Source organism: Carica papaya, chromosome 1 (assembly GCF_054855325.1).
Source record: "Carica papaya isolate Zhongbai chromosome 1, ASM5485532v1, whole genome shotgun sequence".
NCBI classification, from domain to species: Eukaryota; Viridiplantae; Streptophyta; class Magnoliopsida; order Brassicales; family Caricaceae; genus Carica; species Carica papaya.
In genome coordinates this window covers 19133508-19155597 of record NC_142309.1, presented here as the reverse complement: position 1 = coordinate 19155597, position 22090 = coordinate 19133508, and the positions used below count along the sequence as shown (strand labels likewise).

General features: G+C 36.1%; 1 protein-coding gene and 1 long non-coding RNA gene across 6 annotated transcripts in view; one reads left to right on the top strand and one right to left on the bottom strand.

The window, feature by feature from the left end:
* The window catches only part of HAF01 (HAC13 protein (HAC13)), a 38247-nt gene extending 16520 nt beyond the window's left edge, over positions 1–21727 (top strand). For all 5 annotated transcript variants that reach the window (XM_088221284.1, XM_088221281.1, XM_088221283.1 and 2 more), the window contains 13 exons: positions 2095–2297; positions 2442–2679; positions 8640–8973; positions 9744–9944; positions 10043–10120; positions 11497–11703; positions 12145–12351; positions 13103–13589; positions 15302–15510; positions 15648–15764; positions 18540–18596; positions 18672–19802; positions 20817–21727. In XM_088221284.1, coding sequence (XP_088077410.1) covers positions 2095–2297; positions 2442–2679; positions 8640–8973; positions 9744–9944; positions 10043–10120; positions 11497–11703; positions 12145–12351; positions 13103–13589; positions 15302–15510; positions 15648–15764; positions 18540–18596; positions 18672–19802; positions 20817–21176 — 3829 coding nt within the window. In that variant the 3' untranslated portion in view covers positions 21177–21727. The remainder of the gene's footprint in view (positions 1–2094; positions 2298–2441; positions 2680–8639; positions 8974–9743; positions 9945–10042; positions 10121–11496; positions 11704–12144; positions 12352–13102; positions 13590–15301; positions 15511–15647; positions 15765–18539; positions 18597–18671; positions 19803–20816) is intronic.
* Positions 17864–18533, bottom strand: LOC148270415 (uncharacterized). Its single transcript, XR_015819623.1, has 2 exons — positions 18142–18533; positions 17864–18072 (listed from the first exon to the last, which is right to left on the bottom strand). It is a non-coding gene; the product is annotated as an uncharacterized LOC148270415 (long non-coding RNA).
* Positions 21728–22090: the final 363 nt, after the last annotated feature.

The following is a 22090-nucleotide window of genomic DNA, read 5'->3' as shown; positions in this document are numbered from 1 at the left end:
CCCCCTTCTTCCCAAGTATCAGTCCAAAAACACACATTATTACCTTTCCCAATCTTCCATTTGACACACTCCCTCCAGCAACTGCTCTCATTAGCAATACCCTTCCGAAAACCAGTGCCATAACTCCTCCGGTTGTTCCCCCAAACACCTCTCCTGTTCCACAAACCCCACCTCGAATCCACCACCCTTTTCCACATCCTGCCCTTCTCATTCAAAGATCTCCACAGCCATTTGCCATGAAGGGCTCTATTCGTATGAACAAGTGATTTAATGCCCAGCCCACCATCTCTAACCGGATTCTTTACCTCCTTCCAATTCACAATGTGCATTCTCCTTCTCTCCTCATCATCGCCCCAAAGAAATCTACACTGAATTTTTTCTAGTTTTTTAGCAACATGAACCAGAACCTAAGGGCAGAGAAGTAGTAAATAGGAACATTAGAAAGAACGCTCTTCACCAATGTAAGATGGTGACCCTTGAACAAGAAATTGCACTTCCAAATAGCTAATCTCTTCTAAAAAATTTCAACCACCGGATCCCAAATGCTTTTCTCTTTGTATTTGCACTCAATGGTATGCCTAAATACTTAAGAGGCAGTATGGCAGATGAGTGGCATACTGATCTGTAGTAGATAGTTTAATAGATTTGTAAATATTCTGTAGATGAGTGGCACCCCCTTGGTGCCGTTGATTTAATATACTTCTTGCTCTTTTTATTTCAAAAGAAAAGAACATAGAGAGGAAACACTCAAGGGAACAGGTGACTAGAAAAAATCTTCCCGGCCACCTTACTGTGCAAAAACAGGTGACTACAGAATTTAGCGTCCTCAAGACATAACATAAATATTCGGATGAAAGACATGGTTAAATATGCGAATTTACAATAAATCCATTCTTATTTTTTAAGATTATTATTTTAAATCTAATCAACTTAATTTCCATCTTGGTGGTCTATTAGGGCCAACTATATACACACATACACTTACATATAAGTCATAAGATATTTGTAAAAGACATTTTCTTATTACTTTTTTACCAAATACAGTTGCTTATTTTTTGCAATAAACACTTTATCCAAAGATGTAGTTGCTTATTTTTTTACAATAAGTACTTTATCCAAGCACATAATTGCTTATTTTTCGAACAATAAATTTATTTCTTTTAAGTAACTTCAAGCACTGTCTTGCTTTAATAAGCACATTTCTTCAAGAATCTCAAATACCCTCTTATTATTGTTTCCCACCTTTCTTAAGAAAACAAATTCATTTTGTATTGTTTCATAGATAAACTTCTTTTCCTTCTTTTTTATTCCCTTTACCCTTCTGTTCCCCACATTCCTCCATGTGAGATGATAGTATTACATTCCTGGGAACCCTCAGTCAAGTCAGGCCAGCTTAGAATTGTTCTACTTACATTGATTTATTGCCTCTCATTCTTTATTAGTCATTTTTGATAGGCTGCACATTGTTGAAGGTGCATTCTGGAGTTACATTTATTATCTGCAATCTAATATTTAAATGAACCAAATAAGTTTAAAGAGTAGATTATATTGTTTTTTTTTTAATCTTAAAAAGTGTCTATCACAGTTGCTCGTAAAGTTAGGTGAATTACTACACTTTCCTATGACTACTTTGCTGTATTCTGGAAGCTTAATTATTGTTGTTGTCCTTGGCATGGAGATAAATGTTGCAGGAGTTGTTATGATTGTTTCTTTTCTTGATTGCATCACAACTAGAAAATTGAGAAAATTCTCGGAGGCATTTCATTAAATAACTGAGCTCGGTCTCAAAAAGTGAAATCACAGAGGTATTGTAAGTGATTGCAACTAACCTTTCCCAACTAGGATTACCTTAAGAAATATTGGTACTAATAAGAATAGGAAAGTTAATAACTAATATGAATAAAATCATAAGGTTACTGAAATTGTAATAATAAAATCATAGAGTAAGTAGTTTTATGTATAAAAATTTTAGTTTCTAATCTATTTAAGCAATCTATACCTAGGCCATTCTGCATCATTGACTGTAAATTGCATGCTGTGGTAATAATTTGTACTTCAACCAATTGAACTTTTTTATCAACTTTTTTTTTTCAGTAAAGATATAGCTTTTTTTCACCGGCCAAGAGCCATGTGGTATCCGCATGACAATGAGGTAGCTGTCAAAGAACAAGGAAAGCTACCAACTCAGGGACCCATGAAAATTATAGTAAAGAGCCTGGGAGGCAAGGGAACTAAGCTTAATGTAGATGCTGAAGAAACCATATCCTCTGTGAAGGCAAAGGCTTCGAAAAAGCTAGGTGGCTACTTTTCTTCTTTTTCTTGACCATTGTAAACTTTAGTTATTTATGAATATTCTTTTTTCTTAAAAATTTCCCAATTTTAAGTTTTTCTGTTCTAGTGTCATGAGGAAGTTGGATGCTTACTCAAATTGGTTCTTGTAGATTTTAAGCCCACAGAAACGGTTAAAATGTTTTATCTGGGAAAGGAACTTGAGGATGACAAAGCTCTTGCTTCCCAAAATGTTCAACCAAATTTGTTGGTTCATCTTGTACGTACAAGAGTACATTTATTGCCAAGGGCACAAAAGCTTCCGGGTGAGAATAAGTCCTTGCGACCTCCTGGGGCATTCAAGAAGAAATCTGATCTCTCTGTGAAAGATGGCCATGTTGTTCTCATGGAGTAAGCCGCAGCCTTTTATAAGTTGTCCCATATTAGTTTGTGTTAGAATTGGACTGTGTTGCATGCATAATGCATTGATTGATTTATACCTTAGTGAGCTCTAAATCTTGCATTTCATAAATAAATAGATTGGAATTTAATGAACCTAAAAGCTGGAAGAGAATTTCTTCCCCACCTTAAATACAAAGTCAAAATCTTTTTATCATTATATCAATGACTATGTGTTTATTTTATTTCTACCTCCTTGCCATTGTTAGTGGTTATCTAGCTGTAATCATGATAGTATCCATGATGCTTTATTTCTCCTTTAACATATGGACTTTTTTTTAATTAATTACATCATTAGTGGTTGTATGTGTTTATGTGTTGATTTTATTTTTTTGATAAGTAACTTATTTAAAAAAAAAAAGAAAGCCTTGCTAAGTAATCTTTTCAAAAGCACTTGACCTATTGGCTGAAATAGTGTGCTCCTTACTGGAGCTAATCAAGGTGGGTTGATCCCCCTCATTATCAATTACGGCCCTCCTGGCTAACTGAACAAAAATCACCTCCTGGTTTTAGGTATATAAAATTATGAATTGCACCTAATCGGTATTGCTGAATATATATAAAAGCTGGAATAGGTGAAGGTCTAGAAGCCTCATTGGCAAATTACGAAGGTAAAAACAATCATATTTGAATTTATTAACAAAAAAAAAATCATATTATTTCAAAAAAATTATTAAAAAAAATCATATTTGAGTTTATTAACAAAACCTATTTAGGTGCTGATGCAGTCCTCTCCAATTATCAATTATGTAGAAAGCTAGATAAAATTGAAGGGCTTTTTTAATAACATGGAAAAACAACCATGGGTTTTCTTTAGAAGTTTGGGGATGTGATGAAAGAAGACATTATTTGATTTTTAAGGAGTTTCCAGGTGTTTTGTTAGATATTTAAATTCTTACTTGCTAGTTTTTATGCCTAAGGTTGAGGAAACGACAATCATAAAAGAGTTTATACCTATCAGTTTAATAGGGTGTGTTTATAAGCTTATTGCGAAAGTATCAACTAGGAGAATGGCGAAGATGAAGAATAGAATGGTGGGAAGGTGTCAAATCGCTTTTATGGAAGACAAACATATTTTTAATGTGGCTCTTGTTGCTAATAAAATTCTAGATGTTTTGCTTAATTGGAGGATGTTCTATGCAAGCTAGATATGGAGAAAACCTATGGTAATGTAAATTGGGGCTTTCTTGATTATATGTCGAAGCGACTAAGCTTCTGGGACAAATGATGCAAATAGATTAGCTCATGTATCTCTACAACTTCTTTTGCAGTTGTTTTTTAATGCCTCCAATGGTCTTAGACAAGGTGATCCCTGGTTTAACTATAGATGCATTTTACTGACCTAGCTAAGTCTGAATTGGTGAGATTGAGTGTCGGGAGGGATGCTACCAAACTGGTGAGGATTTTGGGTGTAAAAGCATGGATTTGTCAATCAAATACTTGGGGATACTGTTAAGGCCTAAATATAGAGATGTGGCAACTTGGAATTCTGTCATGACGAGGTTTGGAAAGAGATTGGCCGGATAAAAGAAAAACCTTCTATCTAAAAGGGGGGAGACTCACTTATATAAGAAGCACGATGGCCATGTCTCTTTTGACAATCTCTACGAGTGTAGCCAAAAGACTGGAATCAATTCAATATAGATTCTTATGGGGTGATGCGGAGAACAGGAATAAATACCAGTTGGTGGGGTGGAATGAGGTTAAAAAGCCTATATATTATGGTAGGTTGGCTTGAAATATTTGGTGGAGGTGAATAGGCATTATAGGGAAACTTCTTTTTTGAAATTAAAAGTATGAAGGGAGTAACAATCTGTATACAAAATGACTTTAAAGATTCATGAATGAAAACGATAGTCTTTAGTGGAGGGTGATAGAGATGAATTTCGGGACTGTTGATAGAAGGTGGTACACCAGGCTCTTGTCTAGACCCCATGGGAAGGAGATGAGAAAAAAATAGCATTTGTAGGAATAAAGTCCAAGATTGTATTAGCTGGAGGATTGGTACTGGGGACATAATTAGCTTCTGGCATAATGTCTTGTTGGGGGGAGGGGGGGGGGACCACTCAGAGAACAGTTTTACCAGATCTATGCTATTACGTCTTACAAGAGTATTTTGATTCATGAGTCTTATAATGGCATTGGGGGGAATAGGAGTAAATATGAAAGTTATGAAAAACCCTCAGTGACTGGGAAGTGAAAGATTATGAGACTCCTCCATACACTTACTAAAGCTACAGTTAATGGAAGCATAATCAACCAATTTGGAGAGTCAATGCTGAAGAGTCCTTTTCAGTCAGGTCTTTCTACAAACATCTTATTGAAAATGACCCCACGAGCATCGATTTTCGTTGTCGGCAAATCTATAAGGTTATACTCCATCTAGAGTTGTTTCCTTTGCATGAAAGGCAGGTTGAGAGTGCTTTCTTACTCTTGACAAGCTGATCAAGAGGGGGAAAATATTCGTTACTGAGTGATTTTTATTCAAAAGGAAGTGGAGTCATGTAATCACTTCCTTCTATGATATTCGTTTGTGAATAAATTGTGGTCCAAAAATCGTGGATCATTGTGGACTACTGGGCATCTATTGGGTTATGTCTGGTTTGGTGAGAGAAGAAATTTGGGTGTGTAAGGGTACTAGCAGAATGAAAAAATACTTTAGTCTTATTCTCCTTGTTACTTTTTGGATGGTATGGAAAGAGAAAAATAAGGGAGCATTTAAGGGAGTGGAAGATGTCTTTGATATGGTTCTAGGTCTTGAGTTTTTTTTTTTAAATTATGGGTCATCATCTTTATTCATTGGAGGATCTTAGAGACTTAGTGACATATTGATTGATATAGATACTTTTGTACATGGGTTTGCACCCCTTGGTGCTTGTGAATGAATCTTTTCATACTATTTTTATTTAAAAAAGCATGGAAAATATCTTCAAGGGAATACGCCTTTTTGGTTGTCTCTATCCAATCTTTCTTTTCATTAATTCTGTGCGCATAAATAAGGATAAAAATCATGTTCTTGAACTTAGGTTTGCTAAGTTGGGTTAACATAAACTTATAGCGAAAGTCCTTGCAAGGAGAATGGTTAAAGTGTTGAATAAAGTGGTCGGGGAGAATCAACACGCATTTGTGGAAGAGTGACAATTATGGATGCAGTGTTGATTCCCAGTGAGGTTCTGGATGAACATTTGTATAAGAAGAGAGACAAAATGCTATGTAAATTGGATATGGAAAAGGCGTATAATCATGTGAATTTGGGCTTCGTCGATTACATGCTGGTAAGAATGGACTTTGGTAGTAGATGGAGGCAGTGGATCAAACCTTGTATCACAATTTCTTTCACAGCTATGGTGAATGGGGGTCTATTAGAATCTTTTAGAGCATCAAGAGGTATTAGACAAGGGGATCCACTTTCACTTTTATTGTCTATAATTGTCGTGAAAGCTCTTAACAAACTGTTGGTGAGAGCTAGGGAGGTGGTATGATTACTGGACTCAAGGTGGGTGGAGGAGAAGGGAAAAGGAGATTACACACTTATTCTTTCCCGATGATACTTTAGTTTTTATGCTAACCAGATGAGAGACAATTGTTAAGCCTTAGATGTATCTTGTTATGCTTTCAAGGTGTGTTTGGTCTTAATATAAATCTTGCGAAGTCCGAGATGGTTTGATTGAGAAGTGGAGACAATACTAGTACACTAGCAAGAATTGTGGATTGCAAAATTGTGAATCTCTCGATGAAGTATCTGGGTATGCAGTTGGGTGCTAAATTTAAGGATGTGAGGACTTGGGAGCTTGTTATTGTCATATTTGAGAGGAGACTTGCATGGTGGAAGAGAAGTTTACTTTCCAAAAGCGGGTGTCTAACTCTTATCAGACACACATTGGTCAATGTTCCTATTTATTACATGTCCCTTCTATCAATATCGAAGAGTGTAGCAAAAAAACGAGAATCAATATAGTGTAGATTTCTATGGGTGATTTGCAAGAGAAGAGGAGATATCATTTGGCAGCATTGGATAAAGTTAAAAGACTTTTGAATCAGGGAGGGCTAGGATTGAGATCAATCTATGGGATGAACCAAGCTCTGAACGGGAAGTGGTTATGATTTTTTTTTAAGGAAGGAGGCATTTTGTGGAGGAGAATTATTGAGGCGAAGTTTGGTACCATGGATAGAGGGAGATATCCTAGGGCATTGGCGAGATCGTATGGGACAGGGCTGTGGAAGAGGATTTGCACTGGGAGGGGGGAGAAATTTCAAGAGTGTCTTAAATGGAGAGTGGGTGATGGGGAAGTATGCTTCTGGTCCGAGATTTGGATTGATAATGAAACCTTGAGAGTGAGTTTCTGGTTGACATTTAGATTGATGATGAAACCTTGAGAATGAGGTTCCCACAGATTTTTGCTATAGTATGTGATGAAGACAGTTCCATTATGGAGGTGTTCAATGAGCGGGAGGGCAGGAGGGAATGGCAGATGGATGTGATGTGTAATCTTAATGATTGAGAGATTGAAGAATATGAATCATTGCTAAGTGTTTTATCTTCAATTTCACTCAGTGAGGATCAAGATTAACCTTTGTGGACTCTTAGCCCTACGGCTCAATTCACTGTGGGATCGTTCTACAAATATCTAACCAAGAGAGAGTTGATGAAGAAAATTTTCCATTTAGATAGATATGGGGACTAAATGCATCTCCAAGAATTGCCTTTTTCACTTGGGAAGCAGCTCGTGGAGGTATTTTGTCCATAGACAAGCTTATGAGATGTGGAAAGATAGTAAACTGGTGTTAGAATCTGATGTCTGTGTTTACATTCTTCTTCGATGTCCTGTTGCATACAGTTTATGGTTTATGACCTTTGGGATGCTGGGGTACAACTAGGTGTTGGCAGGCACTGTCAAGGATGCAATTTGGGCATGGAAAGGTATTGTGACTCAGAAGAAGTTTTTGGGGCTCATTCATCTAGTTTTTTTTGGGTTGTTTGGAAGGAGATGAATAGAAGAGTTTTTGAGGGAGTGAAAGAGGGTATTGATAGAATTAGAGAGAGATGGTTCCAATCCCTTGGTGTGTTGATAATGAAACAACATTTGTATTCGATAAAGAATTTCAGTGATTTAATTGATATACTAACTAAAATGTAAGTTCTTTTTGTAAATGGGTTTTGTATCACCTTGGTACTTGTAAGTAATACATATGGTACACTAGTTTTTTTTTTAAAAAATGTTCGGTTGCAACAATTTGGGTTTATTAGCTTCTTCACTTGTTATTGCGAACATGCATATGAATCAGAGTTAAAGTTGGGCCTCTTTGCCTGAACAGTGAAAGTCAAAGAGGTTTGCAAAAACAATTCACAAAATTTTTTCTACTTTCTTTTCTAAGATACATAGATACATATATATGTATGTGTGTATTTGTCAGAAAGATATAAATGCGTAAGGATGTAAGTTCAATTTTGAATTAGAAAGCTAAGATGTACCAGTTTTCATGTGTTGTACTTGATTACCCAGAAATTTGGCTATTATTTGCTCCTTTAGTAAGTGTAGTTTTTAGTTCTTGGTGACTGGACTTGTGAATTAGATGAAAGTAGAGGTGAATGGACTCTCTTTGGCATCTTTTAGTCTTGTAATGTTGCTTTATGGTGTGATAATTTGGTCATTCAACTGCAAATGTTTACTTCCATGCATGGAAATTTCTTGTCTTACTAAGCTCTCGAGAACATTTCATCTATGAGATTGGTAGTAGCGTGTAAGTATGATGTTTCTATAACATAATTTGCAATTATTCCATACTCTTCTATTAAGATCCTGATTGCAATATCTCTGCTCTAGGTGTTGTATTCTTTCAATTCATAATGCTTTTACCATTTTTGTCATGAAATCTAGGTGAATAATTCCTATAAAAAACTTTCTTTGCAGGTATTGTGAGGAAAGACCTTTATTGTTAAGCAATGCTGGAATGGGTGCTAACCTGTGCACTTATTATCGGAAGTCAGGCCCAGGTGATCAAGGTGGCAACTTGTTCAATGGAAACAACAGTTTGGGGAATATTTTGATTCTTGAACCTGGCGAGAAATCCCCTTTCCTAGGAGATATAAGGGCTGGTTGCAGCCAGTCATCTCTTGAAACAAACATGTACAAAGCACCCATATTTCCACATAAAGTGCCATCAACTGATTATTTGTTGGTTAGATCTGCAAAAGGAAAGCTTTCCATTAGACGTATTGACAAGATAGCCGTTGTTGGACAACAGGTGTGTCAAGTAGCTCTCTTTTCTTGTTTCCTTGTGCTTGATGTTGGCGGGCCTGTACTTGTGGATAATGCATTGGTGTAATGTCTTAATGCTATGCTGCATGCTAGAAGCCGAAATGCCCATACCATTCAAACAGAATTAGGTGTTATTATTTTGTGCATTTGTCCTTGGTCATATATCACCATTACTAGTCTCTTTGGCAGTTTTTAGGTAGGACTATCAGTTGTGGGTTCAGATTGAGCCAAGTTTGTTTCAATCTTGGTTTTGCTGCCTTAAAGCCAAAATTCGAGTCCACACATAAGTCGTTTATCTGAACAAGCCAAGTACGAGCCTGTAAACTGACAAACTTCTGAGGAGCTGCATTTTCTTTCTTATTCAGGAATTTGGTGATTACTGATTCTGTGGCTAACTTTTCATTACTTGGATAAGCTACATCTTTCTATGTGCAATCCTGATCCTGTCTACCAAAAATGCCAATACTGAGTCCCTGTTGAGAAATTCATATGGCAGCCATATCCTTGTCACTATCTGGAAATTGTGACTTCTTTCTCCCGTTTAAACTTAGAGCAGGTGGTTTCACCCTTTTCATATGTAATGAATGTGGTTTTTCTTTTATTTTTCTGTTTCTCTTTCTTGTGTGAAAAATTTCATGTGCAATGAATATATTTATCATCTCAGTCTCCACCTATCTCATTGCCCTCTCTTTTTCATCTATTGCATGTTGCAACCACAAAATATGGTCATGTTTTGAAGTTATTGTCCTTGGTTAGGAACCCCTGATGGAGGTAATGTCTCCTGCATCAAAGAATCTTCAAACGTATATGGTGAACAGGATGTTGGTCTATGTTTACCGTGAGTTTGCAAAGGGGGGCTTGCATCCATCAATTGGTGTAGATGAGTTGTCTTTGCAATTTAATAACCTTTCTGAAGCAATTATCAGGAAGAAGATGAAGGAGTGTGCATCTTTGCGGGTAAAAATTTAAGGATTCCTTGAGCATGTATTTTTCTATGTTGTAACTAGTTTGGTGCTCATTTTCTTCATTACTTCACATTCATATGCGAGGTGCAGAAGGACAGGTGGTACATGAAGTCTGATTTTACCATTCCATCAGAAAATGAATTGAGAAAGATGGTGACTCCAGAGCATGTAAGTTTTGATTCTCACTATGTACTTTGTGCATAGGGAATAACCCTTTAACCATTGGAGTCTTTTGATGTATCATGTTTTAGATACTAAGCATTATACCAGGTGGCTTAGGGATTTTATTCAGGTCAGAAACTCGCATGACTTGCCAAGAAATTTCCTTTTTTTTTTCCTTCCATTCCACTTTTCAAGAGAAAATAAAAACTTCATTACTGTCTTTTTACTATTGCTTTCTTGGTTACCAATTCTTGCATGGGGAGGAGGATATAGTTTCCTTTCACAGATATTTGGATATCATTATTAGTTCTATTATTATTTGCTTCTGAAGCCACTACTGAGATTAGGTAAGGATTTGGTTCTGTTCTGTTGTATTATCTTTGCAAGAGAACATGCTGTGCTTCTCCAGCAACTTGGTGTACCACTTGCATCAATCTAGCAGCCAACACTTCGGAAAAAAGAGTCTTATCCATCAAAATTAGAAGAATAATGTGTCTAAAATCCTTAACATAGCATCAACTACTCCATCAATTTTCGCCATTTGGACAAAAGAAGGTCAAGTTCAAGCTTGCTGCCAATTTTCCGGGCTAATGAAACTCAAACAGCGAAACAACATCAACTCAAATTTCTTTCCTTTTGTAAGGAAAGCCATCAAAAAGCTGTCAGGCTAGGAGCTTCTTATTCTGGAATCAAACTCCAGGACATTGCTTTCTAAAGCTTAGTCTATGTTCAGTAACCTCAATAGCCTCTGTACTTTTTATTATTATTATTTTTTTAAAAAAACTCAATAGTAATCTAGGACTTTGTCCTTGAAGCAATAAGTAATCCTCTGGTGGAGATTGGTCAGTTTGTGGAAGAACTTGGTACAATGGCCCTCCTTAATTTGCAATCCTAGCAGTCTCCTATCCACCTCTTCCATGAGTAACAAATTGGTTAAATCCAGTCCTGCAGATTCCTCTCCCTCTCCTGGGCAGATAAACCAGTCAAGAGCTAGCAGTTGATAGGAGTGGCTGCATCATGATGTTACTGACTGTCTTGATGAAATGGCCACAATGCTGATTTTGTCTTACAGAAAATTGTTAATTTAAATAATATATGGCCATTGGTTTTTGGTGACTATTCATGTCTCTCTCTCTCTATATATATATATATACACATATATATCTATTATTTGGCTATCCATGATAAGCTTTTCTGTTAATCATGGCCTTGAAATATGATCCATAGCTTAGCTAAGTAGCATGGTTGTTGGAGGCAATTTAGAATTGGGTATTGCAGTAATTAGCTTCTAGTTATTTAATTGCTTATCACATATATAGTGCTCTTGCTCTCTCTCTCTCTCTCAGATTGTTTGCTGATTACAGTAGCTTTTTTTGGTATAGGTGTGTGCCTATGAAAGTATGCAAGCTGGTCTTTACCGGCTCAAACATTTAGGAATTACACGGTTGACACTTCCTACAAGTATCTCATCTGCAATGACCCAAATTCCTGATGAAGCTATTGCTCTTGCTGCTGCATCTCATATCGAGAGGGAACTGCAGATAACCCCGTGGAACCTGAGCAGTAATTTTGTATCATGTATGAACCAGGTAAGAATCATCATTCTCTTACTAGGCAAAATTAGCTGAATGTAAACCAAATTTAGTGTTCACTGTATTTGAAAAAGTAACAAAAGCAACTATTTATCTGCATTTATTTTGACAATTGGCTAAGGTTTATCTGGTCATTACTCATGAAGCTGTCTTTGGTGCCCTAATGCGCAAATATCTTGCTTCAATTTAAGTTAAGATGATGGCTTTGTCTGCGACTCTGCGGATTGAGTTTGGCCTTTTCCAGAATTTGCTCTATGTGGATTGCTGTTGTTTCTTATTTCTACTCTCATAAGCTGTTTTTTTGTTTAGTTTATTTTTATTCCTTAATTTCTTTAATTAGTAAGCTGATACTTCTAGTTACCTGATTTACTTTGTTCCTTCTAATACACATAATGTGTGTGTGTGTGTATTATTTGTTTGACCTTCTTTTTTGCGCAGGACAGAGGAAATATTGAACGCTTGGAAATAACGGGTGTTGGTGATCCATCTGGTCGGGGTCTGGGATTTAGCTATGTCCGAGCTGCTCCAAAGGCGCCAATTCCTGGTGCACTCTCAAAGAAAAAAACAGCTCCTGGTCGTGGGGGCACCACGGTTACTGGAACAGATGCTGATCTTCGTAGGCTGAGCATGGAGGCTGCTAGGGAGGTGTGTCATTTTTTCCATAATTTTATTTGAATTCAATTCTTGCCATTTCAGCCAAAGAGAAGAAAAGGAAGTCCATTCTTGTTAAAGTTGGCCATATATTAAGGCCTCTCTTCAGAGGTTTATCTTCGTCATGAATATATGAATTCCTGGGTCATTTTAGTGTGTCTCTTTCATTGCTAAGGTATCACAGGGTCGGGTTTATGGTTATAATACTTTACCTCTTTTCTTTAAATAAAAGACATGTGCAACATAAGGATTTCCCATGAAGTCATAGTCTAGTATGATTTTGTTCATTATATAAAGCTGTATGCAAGCATGACCCTAAAGAAGAAGATGCATCGCAATTTGGACGATAGATATCAGAAATTAGTTGTAGATTTTCTAGGTATCCTAACATGCTTAGAAGATAAAGATATGCGTGGAGATTTTTAAGCACTTCAAAGGTGTGGATTTCCTTTGTTCTTACATAGCTTAAATTTGGTGCAGTGGTGGATATTGCTAAGCCTTTTTTTCCTCTTGTGTGTACCTTTCTTTTCAATTTTGTGATGATGTTCCCTTAAAATTTCTACTAAAGATTGTGTTGCTAGGAATCTTGACACAGTTAGTGTGTTTGCATGAAGTTGCTCATTATTAACATGTATTATGGAGCAGATATTGAGAACTATCATTTTGCTTTTTCAGAAAAGAAAATAGTGTTAATCTGTACATTTGCTTCAAGGGTGTAACGCTTTGGCTTGCTCCTCCTTTCTAGGTTCTTCTCAAGTTCAATGTTCCTGAGGAACTAATTGCGAAACAAACTAGGTGGCATCGAATAGCTATGATCCGCAAACTGTCAAGTGAGCAAGCGGCATCTGGTGTAAAGGTTGATCCAACAACTATAAGCAAGTATGCCCGTGGACAGAGAATGTCATTTCTGCAACTGCAGCAGCAGACCAGAGAAAAATGTGAGGAGATATGGGATCGGCAAGTTCAGTCCCTTTCAGCCGTTAATCGTGATGAAAATGAAAGTGACTCTGAGGCAAACAGTGACCTGGATTCCTTTGCTGGGGATCTAGAGAATTTGCTTGATGCAGAGGAATGTGAGGAAGGAGAAGAGGGTAACTACTCATCCAAGCATGACAAATTAGATGGTGTTAAGGGGCTTAAGATGCGGAGGCGTCCATCCCAAGTTCAGGTGGAAGAGGAAATCGAAGATGAAGCAGCTGAGGCAGCTGAATTGTGCAGGTTGCTCATTGATGGTATGAATTTTAAACTAGTTGTGAATTGTTTGGATAATCTGGTTGCAGAAGTTGGCGAGATATGGAGCATGTATTCTCATAGTGATATAGTCAGTAGTCAGTTTGCTTCATGGTTTGTAAACATATTGTTAGAATTATAAGATCTGAGTCAGGAATCCTACAATCTGATTGATTCACTTGTAAAGTAATTTGTTACGTGAAATCAAAACATATATAAAATGTGTCAATTGGTTGTAAATTGTACAGATCAAGTTGAATCATACAATTTTTAGGGTTCTAATACTACTGGGTCAAACCAAGGTCGTATCTGACTAATTAGATTCAAACTGACACTTATTTGAGGTACAAAAAGAGCTAGGGAATGATTGTTGTGTGAGATGGAGAAGGAGAAGAAACTGATTACTGGTCTTGGTTTTGTTAATATAATTGGATGATATGAATCTAGTAAATTAGCTAGATTGTTCATCTTTTTTTATCTTGAGCTTTGGATGGTATAAAGTTCTTGGCAGTTTGAAAAATAAAGCAGCCATGATTGTCAAAGGATTTCCACTTTGGAAGGTTCAAATACCACATATTAACATTTTAGCAATTTCTTCTTTTATAATATATGTACACTACTAAAATTTGGTTCAAGAACATTCCAACTCGGTTATAGTTTTGTCTTTGACAACTAATATTTTAGTTCATGATTAGGATATCAATTTGAGGACTATGTGCAGATAGCTAAAATTTGATTTCAGTTCATGATTCTGTTAGATTCCTTGCTTGGATCAGGTCATGGATCTCCTCAGGGGAGAAGTCCTCCAGCAAGCATGAAACTTACTTGTCAAGGACCCATGATCTTAGAGAGTTCTCAAAAATTAAGAATAATTGTCTTAGAGAATTCTCTAAAATGTTGGATGCTTTATCCATTAGCAGAGTAGGTACTTATAGGAAGTATTGCTGCCCCGAAAGTTTAGGAAATAATTAAATAACTACAATTTACAAGGAAATAATTTATTTAGTAACCCTAACCAACTTCCTAATTCTAGATAAAGTAAAACCTTATGCTAGGAGGAATCGTATTATGGATTTCCTTAGCATATCTGACTAGCCTAAATCCTAATCAGAAGCAGCTGAGAATCTTATCCAGAAGATAAACTTGGCGATTCTCCAGGTGCCTGCAGCTTACGTCTGATTAGGACTTTCTGTGGGCTCCCCTAGAGCATATCGCATCACTAAATTGGTTAGGGTGGTTAGAATTATGTGATACGAGCATATCAGATTCTATCTAAAGTTCTTGTGCTATAGACGCAATTGATTTTGTCAGCCAAGCTATTAGCACCTACTATAGTTATTTGCTTGGAAATGTGATGAAGGCCAATTGTTTATTGCCTGAATTGACTAATCCTAATGTGTTTTAGATATTACTTTTCATTCTATGCACCTGCTTCCATGAGAAAATATAAGATATATATAACTATTTTTTCCCTCAAATTTAAACTTGCTTACCTGTGTTGGATGTGGATGCATAAAATTTTTTTAGAAATATTGCGACTTTTTAATATCTTGGTTGACTCTTTTCTCAATCTCTTATAGGAAGTAGCACTTGTGCTTGCAAACCTTATATTTTAAAACAAAAACTGGTTTTATGTTTAATCCTATCCAGAAACATTTCAGTAAAAGAATTACTTTAAATCATTGTCATGAGTTTGAGCATCATTGTTTTCCAGATGATGACGAGCAGAGAAAAAAGAAGAAGAAAAAGGCTAAAACCCTGGCTGGAAAAGTGGGTTTTGCTTCTAGTTTGCGAACTAGTACAGGTCAAGATATGACAGACCGTATGAAGAGAACAAATGCAATAGCCAAAAAAATCATTAATACTGCTCCACCAGATGGATTCTGCACCCAAGATAAGAATACTGTTATGGACCCCATGGATGTAAGATTTTGTTGTATCTTTCAGATGTTTGCCTCCTATCCCCTTTTTGGCATAATTGATATCAAGGTCGCGCCTTACTTTTAGAGAATTATCCAGTAGGTGACCTAATGAGGATCTATATCATGTTTCGCTGGCAGGTGGAAAGCTCAATGCTTAAATGTAGCATGTCCGGAAAAGAGAAAGCAATAAAGAAGAATGGCATCTTAGCTATTGGACAACTCAAGAAAGTCAAAATACTTGGAGACAAGGTCAAGGTACAAAGAAGAGTGACATCTTTTTTATTTATATATTCTTTGTTGATGTATAGAAAAGCTGTTTGGTTTCTGTATGGAAGTTCTGTTCTGCAATGTGTATGAAAGTTTTTTTTTTTTTTTGGAAATAAAAAATATAAAAAGTAAATTAAAAAACAACGGCACCAAGCGAGTGCCTCTATTTACAGAATATTTACAAGTTTGTTAGCATATGATGCATATGAAAGTTATTTTGTCAAGTATCCTGTTTCATTCTTCTTTGTCAGAGGATCAAAGAAACGTTTAGGAACGAATCCTTACACTTATTGTGAGGAAATATAGTTTTTCAATGTCAATTGCGGAGCAGTTGAGCATGTTGACAATACCACATAAATTGGAATTGTATCTGCACATAAATAAACCTGTTCATCCACATTGTGTACATGCATGTGTTAAATAGAGGCTCTTAGAGAGGGAGGGGGGTGGGGGGGGGGGGGTGGGGGGAAGGTTTAAAGAAATGTTCAAGCAGTAGACATTCTAAATTATGTAAATCCCAAAAATTTTTAGGTTGAAAACGTCTCTAAGAGAAGCATCACTTATGTCCCATCAGTCTTTCAGTTTACTGCCTTTGCAGGAACCAGTAGTGCCACTCTGTTCTTATTTGATTGGATGCCATGCAAAAACGACAAGATTGCTCAATCTTTGACAAAATTATCATCTTCTACACCTCAAATCTTTTCTCTTATTTATTGTTCTAATGTTTTTGCCTTGATTTGTGATCTTAAGTCCCACCTGGCTTATACATTTAACCCATAGTTACCTAAAATGAGGTATGTTTTGATCATGGTTCAGGGTTTGGATAGAAATATTATAGATGCAAAATTTGGGTTCTGATGGGTTAGGCTTAGTTGGTACATTATTTTGGTTCAGAGTTCCACTGGAGAACTTATTAGGTTCATTATTTGGATCATAAGTAACAGTTTAGTAATACATTCTGCTCCATTGGTTCTTGTTCTTTTTATGTGAAAGAGATTTAAGATTCAAATCCTTTTCATAGCTACAACAAATATACTGATACTCAATGTTACAAATTCCGAAAGAGCTGAATATCATATTACAGGAATTATGGAAAAAAAATTGTTTAATGGACTCTTGTTCTTCGTTTGTACACCTATGTCTCCCACTGTAGTCATTAATAATTTCAATTTTGATATAAAGTTTGTTAGGATATAAATTTGTCATTCTCTCTTTCTGTATCTTTTTCCTCTCGATATCTTGGGAATCCTACTCTGGCAGCATGACTTATTCTTCTAAATTTATGGTCTCTAATTTTAGATATTTGGATCAATAAACAAAATGAACCCAAGCGAACCCATATCCCAAACCACTTAAAAATTTGGTTTGTAAATTACAGGAGTGTTGACTGATCTCGGTAACTATTATTTTGACCTTTACGGAAGAATTTCTCAGTTCCTAAATGTACAGCCTTGGTGCTGTTTGTTATGAGCATTGATATGCTTTTGCCTCCTTTCGTGCTTATATTACTTATTAATCTCCAATTCTTTTATGGAAACTAGAATACTGAGTTTGGTTCAAATTCTAATGTCATGAATAGGAATAAGAATACTACAATGCAAATGTAATGGAAGTTTGGAAAAAAATAGCATTCTAAATCCAAGTTAATTCCAGTCCAATTTAAGTATGGTATTTTTTGTTCTTCCTTTCTCAATAGGTGAGAATATAAATTTACGGTTGTTGAATTGAAGATATGAATGAAATCAATTAAAGTATGTGTCAAATATGTAAATTATGATTGATTTTTTCACATCAAATGGCTGAAATCTAAAAATTGGACCAGAACAAAATAGGGCAGAGATAAGAGTTTTAGAATATTTTGTTATTGTATATTGGTGGCGATTTTCCCTTGGGATATAGGTTTGTGGAGGTGACAAGAAGAGGCATTTCATTGATGCTTACTGTGCTGCTGTTCCACAAATTGCAATTGTTTCTTTGACCAACTTTGGAAATTATATTTAGGAACAATGAAAAAATTGTAATTCTAGCATTTATGTTACGAAAAACTTTTTTTTAGTGAAGCCAAAACCAAAAAATAAAAATTTGCCTAAGAAAATACGGACTTGAGGATGATAGTCTTTTAGCTTTTCTTCCACAGGCTACCAAAAACAAAATGTCAATTCAAGGCTTGTGTTTGGGGCTCTTAGGATCCAACATTTCCTTAAGGAGAGAATATGTGCTAGGTCCTTTTTACTCTGGTGCTGGAGGATACTCTAGTGAAGCGAAGTGCTGTCCTTGTTCTTCAATTAGACTGTACCTGTCTTAGCCAACGATTAGTTTCTTTCTGTCTATCAAGTGAAGAAGGTAAAATGTACATACAATTTACCTTGAAAGTCAAAAACGTTTGTGTTCAAGCATGTGGTATCCAAAATAGAAGTTCATCTTAGGTTTGCTTGTGAACTTACCACCTCACACCTGTCCCATGCGAAGTCCACCTGGTAGCTCTTTTATCTCTTCTTGTGATTAATGTTCTCCACGCAAGGCGCTAGTGGATCTTGGTTGAACAATTGTAACTTGGTTTTTAGTTTGCTGAGTACAGATATCTAAATTCCTTATGGGTTCTAGATTTACTATGGTTTTTGTGTTTGTCTGAGTACAGATATCTAAATTTCTTATAAATTCTAGATTTAACCACCATGAATGTTCCAAGTCATTTCAGCTATGATCTTACTTTTTTTACCTCCTGTGCAGAACTAACCTTAATTAATTATTGTCTTGAAACAGATGTTTAAGGTAAAGAAATCAGCAAGGGAGAGTTTTGTCTGTGGAGCCTGTGGTCAGGTGCGAAACTTAAAAACATTATGTGATGTTTCAAATATGAATGATAAACTGTAAATTGACCCTTGAATTGGTCAGCTTGGACATATGAGGACAAACAAGAACTGCCCGAAGTATGGAGAAGATACAGAAGCACAAGTGGACTCAACAGATTTGGAGAAGCCTTCTGCAAAGCCCAGTCCACTGGATCCATCAGCTCAATTGCAGTCAAAAGTAATGAAGAAGAAGCTTGTATCTAAAAGTGCTACAAAAATTGCTGTTGTTGAAGTTTCTGGGGCTGAAAATTCTAATTCAAAGGCAAAGGTGCTTCCACTGAAGTTCAGATGTGGGCCTGCTGACAAGCAATTTGATAAAGTTGCTCTCGGAGCGTCGCAAAGTTCTGACCAAACTGTCACACCTGATGTTGAAACTGGGAGTAAGTCTGTCGCCAAGGTCAGCAAAATCATAATTTCAAGCAGAGCAAAACCTGAAGAAGTGCAGGTCCAGTCTGATAGGTCATGGCCTCCGGTGGATACTGATAGAAGTCAAGTCGACTCTCATAAACTGCCTCTCTTGATTAGGCCTCTTGTAAACAGAGAGAGAGAGCAGGTTGAATCTCATAAACACTCTCTTGTGATACGTCCACCAATGAAAAAGGATAAGGACCAGCCTAAGAAGAAAATTATTATCAAAAGACCTAAAGAGGTTAACGATCACGATCATGATCAGAATAGTCAAGATGGAAGCCCTCAGCTTGAACACAGGAAAACTAAAAGAATAGTTGAGCTATCAGGTTTCCAGAGGCAGGGGAAGCTGGAGAACTTGAAATTTACGGAAGAATCATCAAAGCGGAAAGCTAGAGAGGAGAGAAGATGGTGGGAGGAGGAAGAGAAGAGGAGACATGCAGAGAGAGAGGAGAGGGAAAGGATGCTATATGAGGAGGAAATCAGGGTTTTAGAAGAGCGGGAAAGGTTTGCAGAAATCAAAAGATATGAAGATGCTATTAGGAAAGAGAGGGAGGAAGAGGAGCGGCAGAAAGCTAAGAAGAAGAAGAAGAAAAAGAAAAAAAAGCCTGAAATTGGAGACGACTACTTAAATGACTACCGGGCAAGAAGAAATGACAGAAGAATGCCAGAAAGAGACTGGAGTGTTAAAAGACGGCCTGTTGTTGAGGTGGGTCGGTATGGTGCAGAGTATGCCCCTCCAACAAAGCGGCGAAGAGGTGGAGAGGTACTCCTTTTTTTACTTTCTTCCATGTATGTTTTTGCTTTCCAAGATTTTTGTCTCCAAACAGCTGGTATTGTATGCATAAAATGATAGACACAACAATAAGATGGAAAAGGGTACATATCAGCCACTAGGGACAATTTGTTAAAAGAAACACAAAAGTAAAAGAATAGACTGGTAAGAAAATTGTCTTTTTTATTGTGTAGGGGAAAATATGATCCTTTGGGAGTAGAATAAATGTGTTGGGAATAAATATGTTGGCATAAAAGTATTTCCCACTCTTTTCATACATATATATGGATTTATTTATATATACATCTATGCGTGCCTGTATAGTTTATATCATGTATATGTTGATGTGCATGTATATATGTATGAGCATTAATACATGTGAGGAAAAAGAAAAATGATATTTTTGTTTCAAAATTAAAATTGCGAGATAAGTAAATGAAATAAAAGGAATTTTGTAAAGTTTGGTTTATTGTAATTGTGTAAATATACGTGCACAGGAGATTAGAGAGAGAAATTTTTTAATGTAACCACCGCAACTTAAAAGTTTCACCCCTTCCAAAAAAGCCGTTTCACTGCCAATAGCAAATGGAAATTGCAAGTTCAATCTGGATTGGAGAATAAGTTTTAGACAATCTTGAGCCTTGAACTTACAAAACTAGTTTCATCAAATAAATCACAATAGCTAAGCAGTTATTTCTATTAGATGAGCAAAAAGGTTCCTGTTTCTGCATGATGCTATCTATTCAAGATGAGCCCCTCATCATTTTCCTTGTGCTATGGACTCTTGCTGTTGTTCACAAAGCAATATCCAATTATTTCTGCAAGTGTCATTATCCAATTACCACATCAGCACAAATGTTTTCAAATTTGACCCCAGAGGTTTTTTACTTGGCCAGTTTCGGAACAAATGATTATGAAGCAAGATTCTAGGATGGTTTTCTCATTTCTATAATGTCTTTACTTCCTTTTTGTGGGAGAAACAAATGTCCTTACATTTTTCTGCAGGTTGGTTTGGCAAATATCTTGGAACGCATTGTAGAGACCCTAAGAGACAATACAGATGTCTCGCTTCTGTTTCTAAAACCTGTTACCAAGAAAGAGGCTCCAGACTACTTGGATGTGATAGAGCGCCCAATGGATCTGTCGACAATCAGAGACAAGGTGAGGAGGATGGAATACAAGAACCGGGATGAGTTCAGACATGACGTATGGCAGATTGCATACAATGCCCATACGTACAATGATAGGCGTAATCCTGGAATCCCTCCACTTGCAGATCAGCTTTTGGAGCTTTGTGACTATCTGTTGGATGAGAATCATGATAGTTTGTATGAAGCTGAAGCTGGTATAGAATCCAGGGGTTGAAAATGTTGCCAAATTGTTACTATTGTTGTTATATGGCTACAGCAGTAAGCGGCCTGTTTCTTTCTTGTATAGGACATGTGGAATCTGCATGATTTGTTCTAAAAATCAATTGGGGATGTGTGAAGGAATTAAAAAAAAAAAGAAAATTGGAAAAGAAAGAGAGAGAAGATTGTGGTTACATCCCTTTCGTTGTATATTTGTACTAATCAGATTGTAAATATTAATTCCATTAAAAAATAAATTAGCGTATTTTACAAGCTCATCGTGTTGACGAAATTTGGCCATGAAAATACCACTGAAAAAAAATGTTTGCGAGTCATGATAAGAATTTGGTCTTAAACCACGCGACGACAGAGAATAGCCATGACATTAAACTATACGACCATGGATGATTAATGCGGCAAAAGCTTAGATGTTCATATTTTTGTATCTGAAGTGTATGTTTAAGCAAATTGCTGAATCTTTTATGGTGTTTATTAGAACTAATTATCAAATGATTATGAAATTTTGAAAACTATTTCTTGAAGTAAAGGATTGTATTGACCATGTCATTCGCTTGAGAGATTGTTTAGAATTACTGATAAAAGATGTACTTATGTTACTACAATGTTCTAAATTATTTGAAGTAGGAAAAAAATTTGTTTGAAAAAATAAGTAGTTTGATTTTAGATGAAAGTTATTTATTTAAATGAGTAATTATTTTTATTAAAAAAATAAAAACTTATATATTTATTATAAGTTTTTATTTCTTATATTGATGTATACATCTATTATATATTGTAGTAAAATATAAAAAATTAATAATAATTAAGTAAATTAGTTAGACATAAAAAGTAGTAAACCTACAAAGTCTGGTATGATACTCACCTTCACAGTTTGTGAAATCAGGAGTTTCAGTCCGCTAAAAAATATAG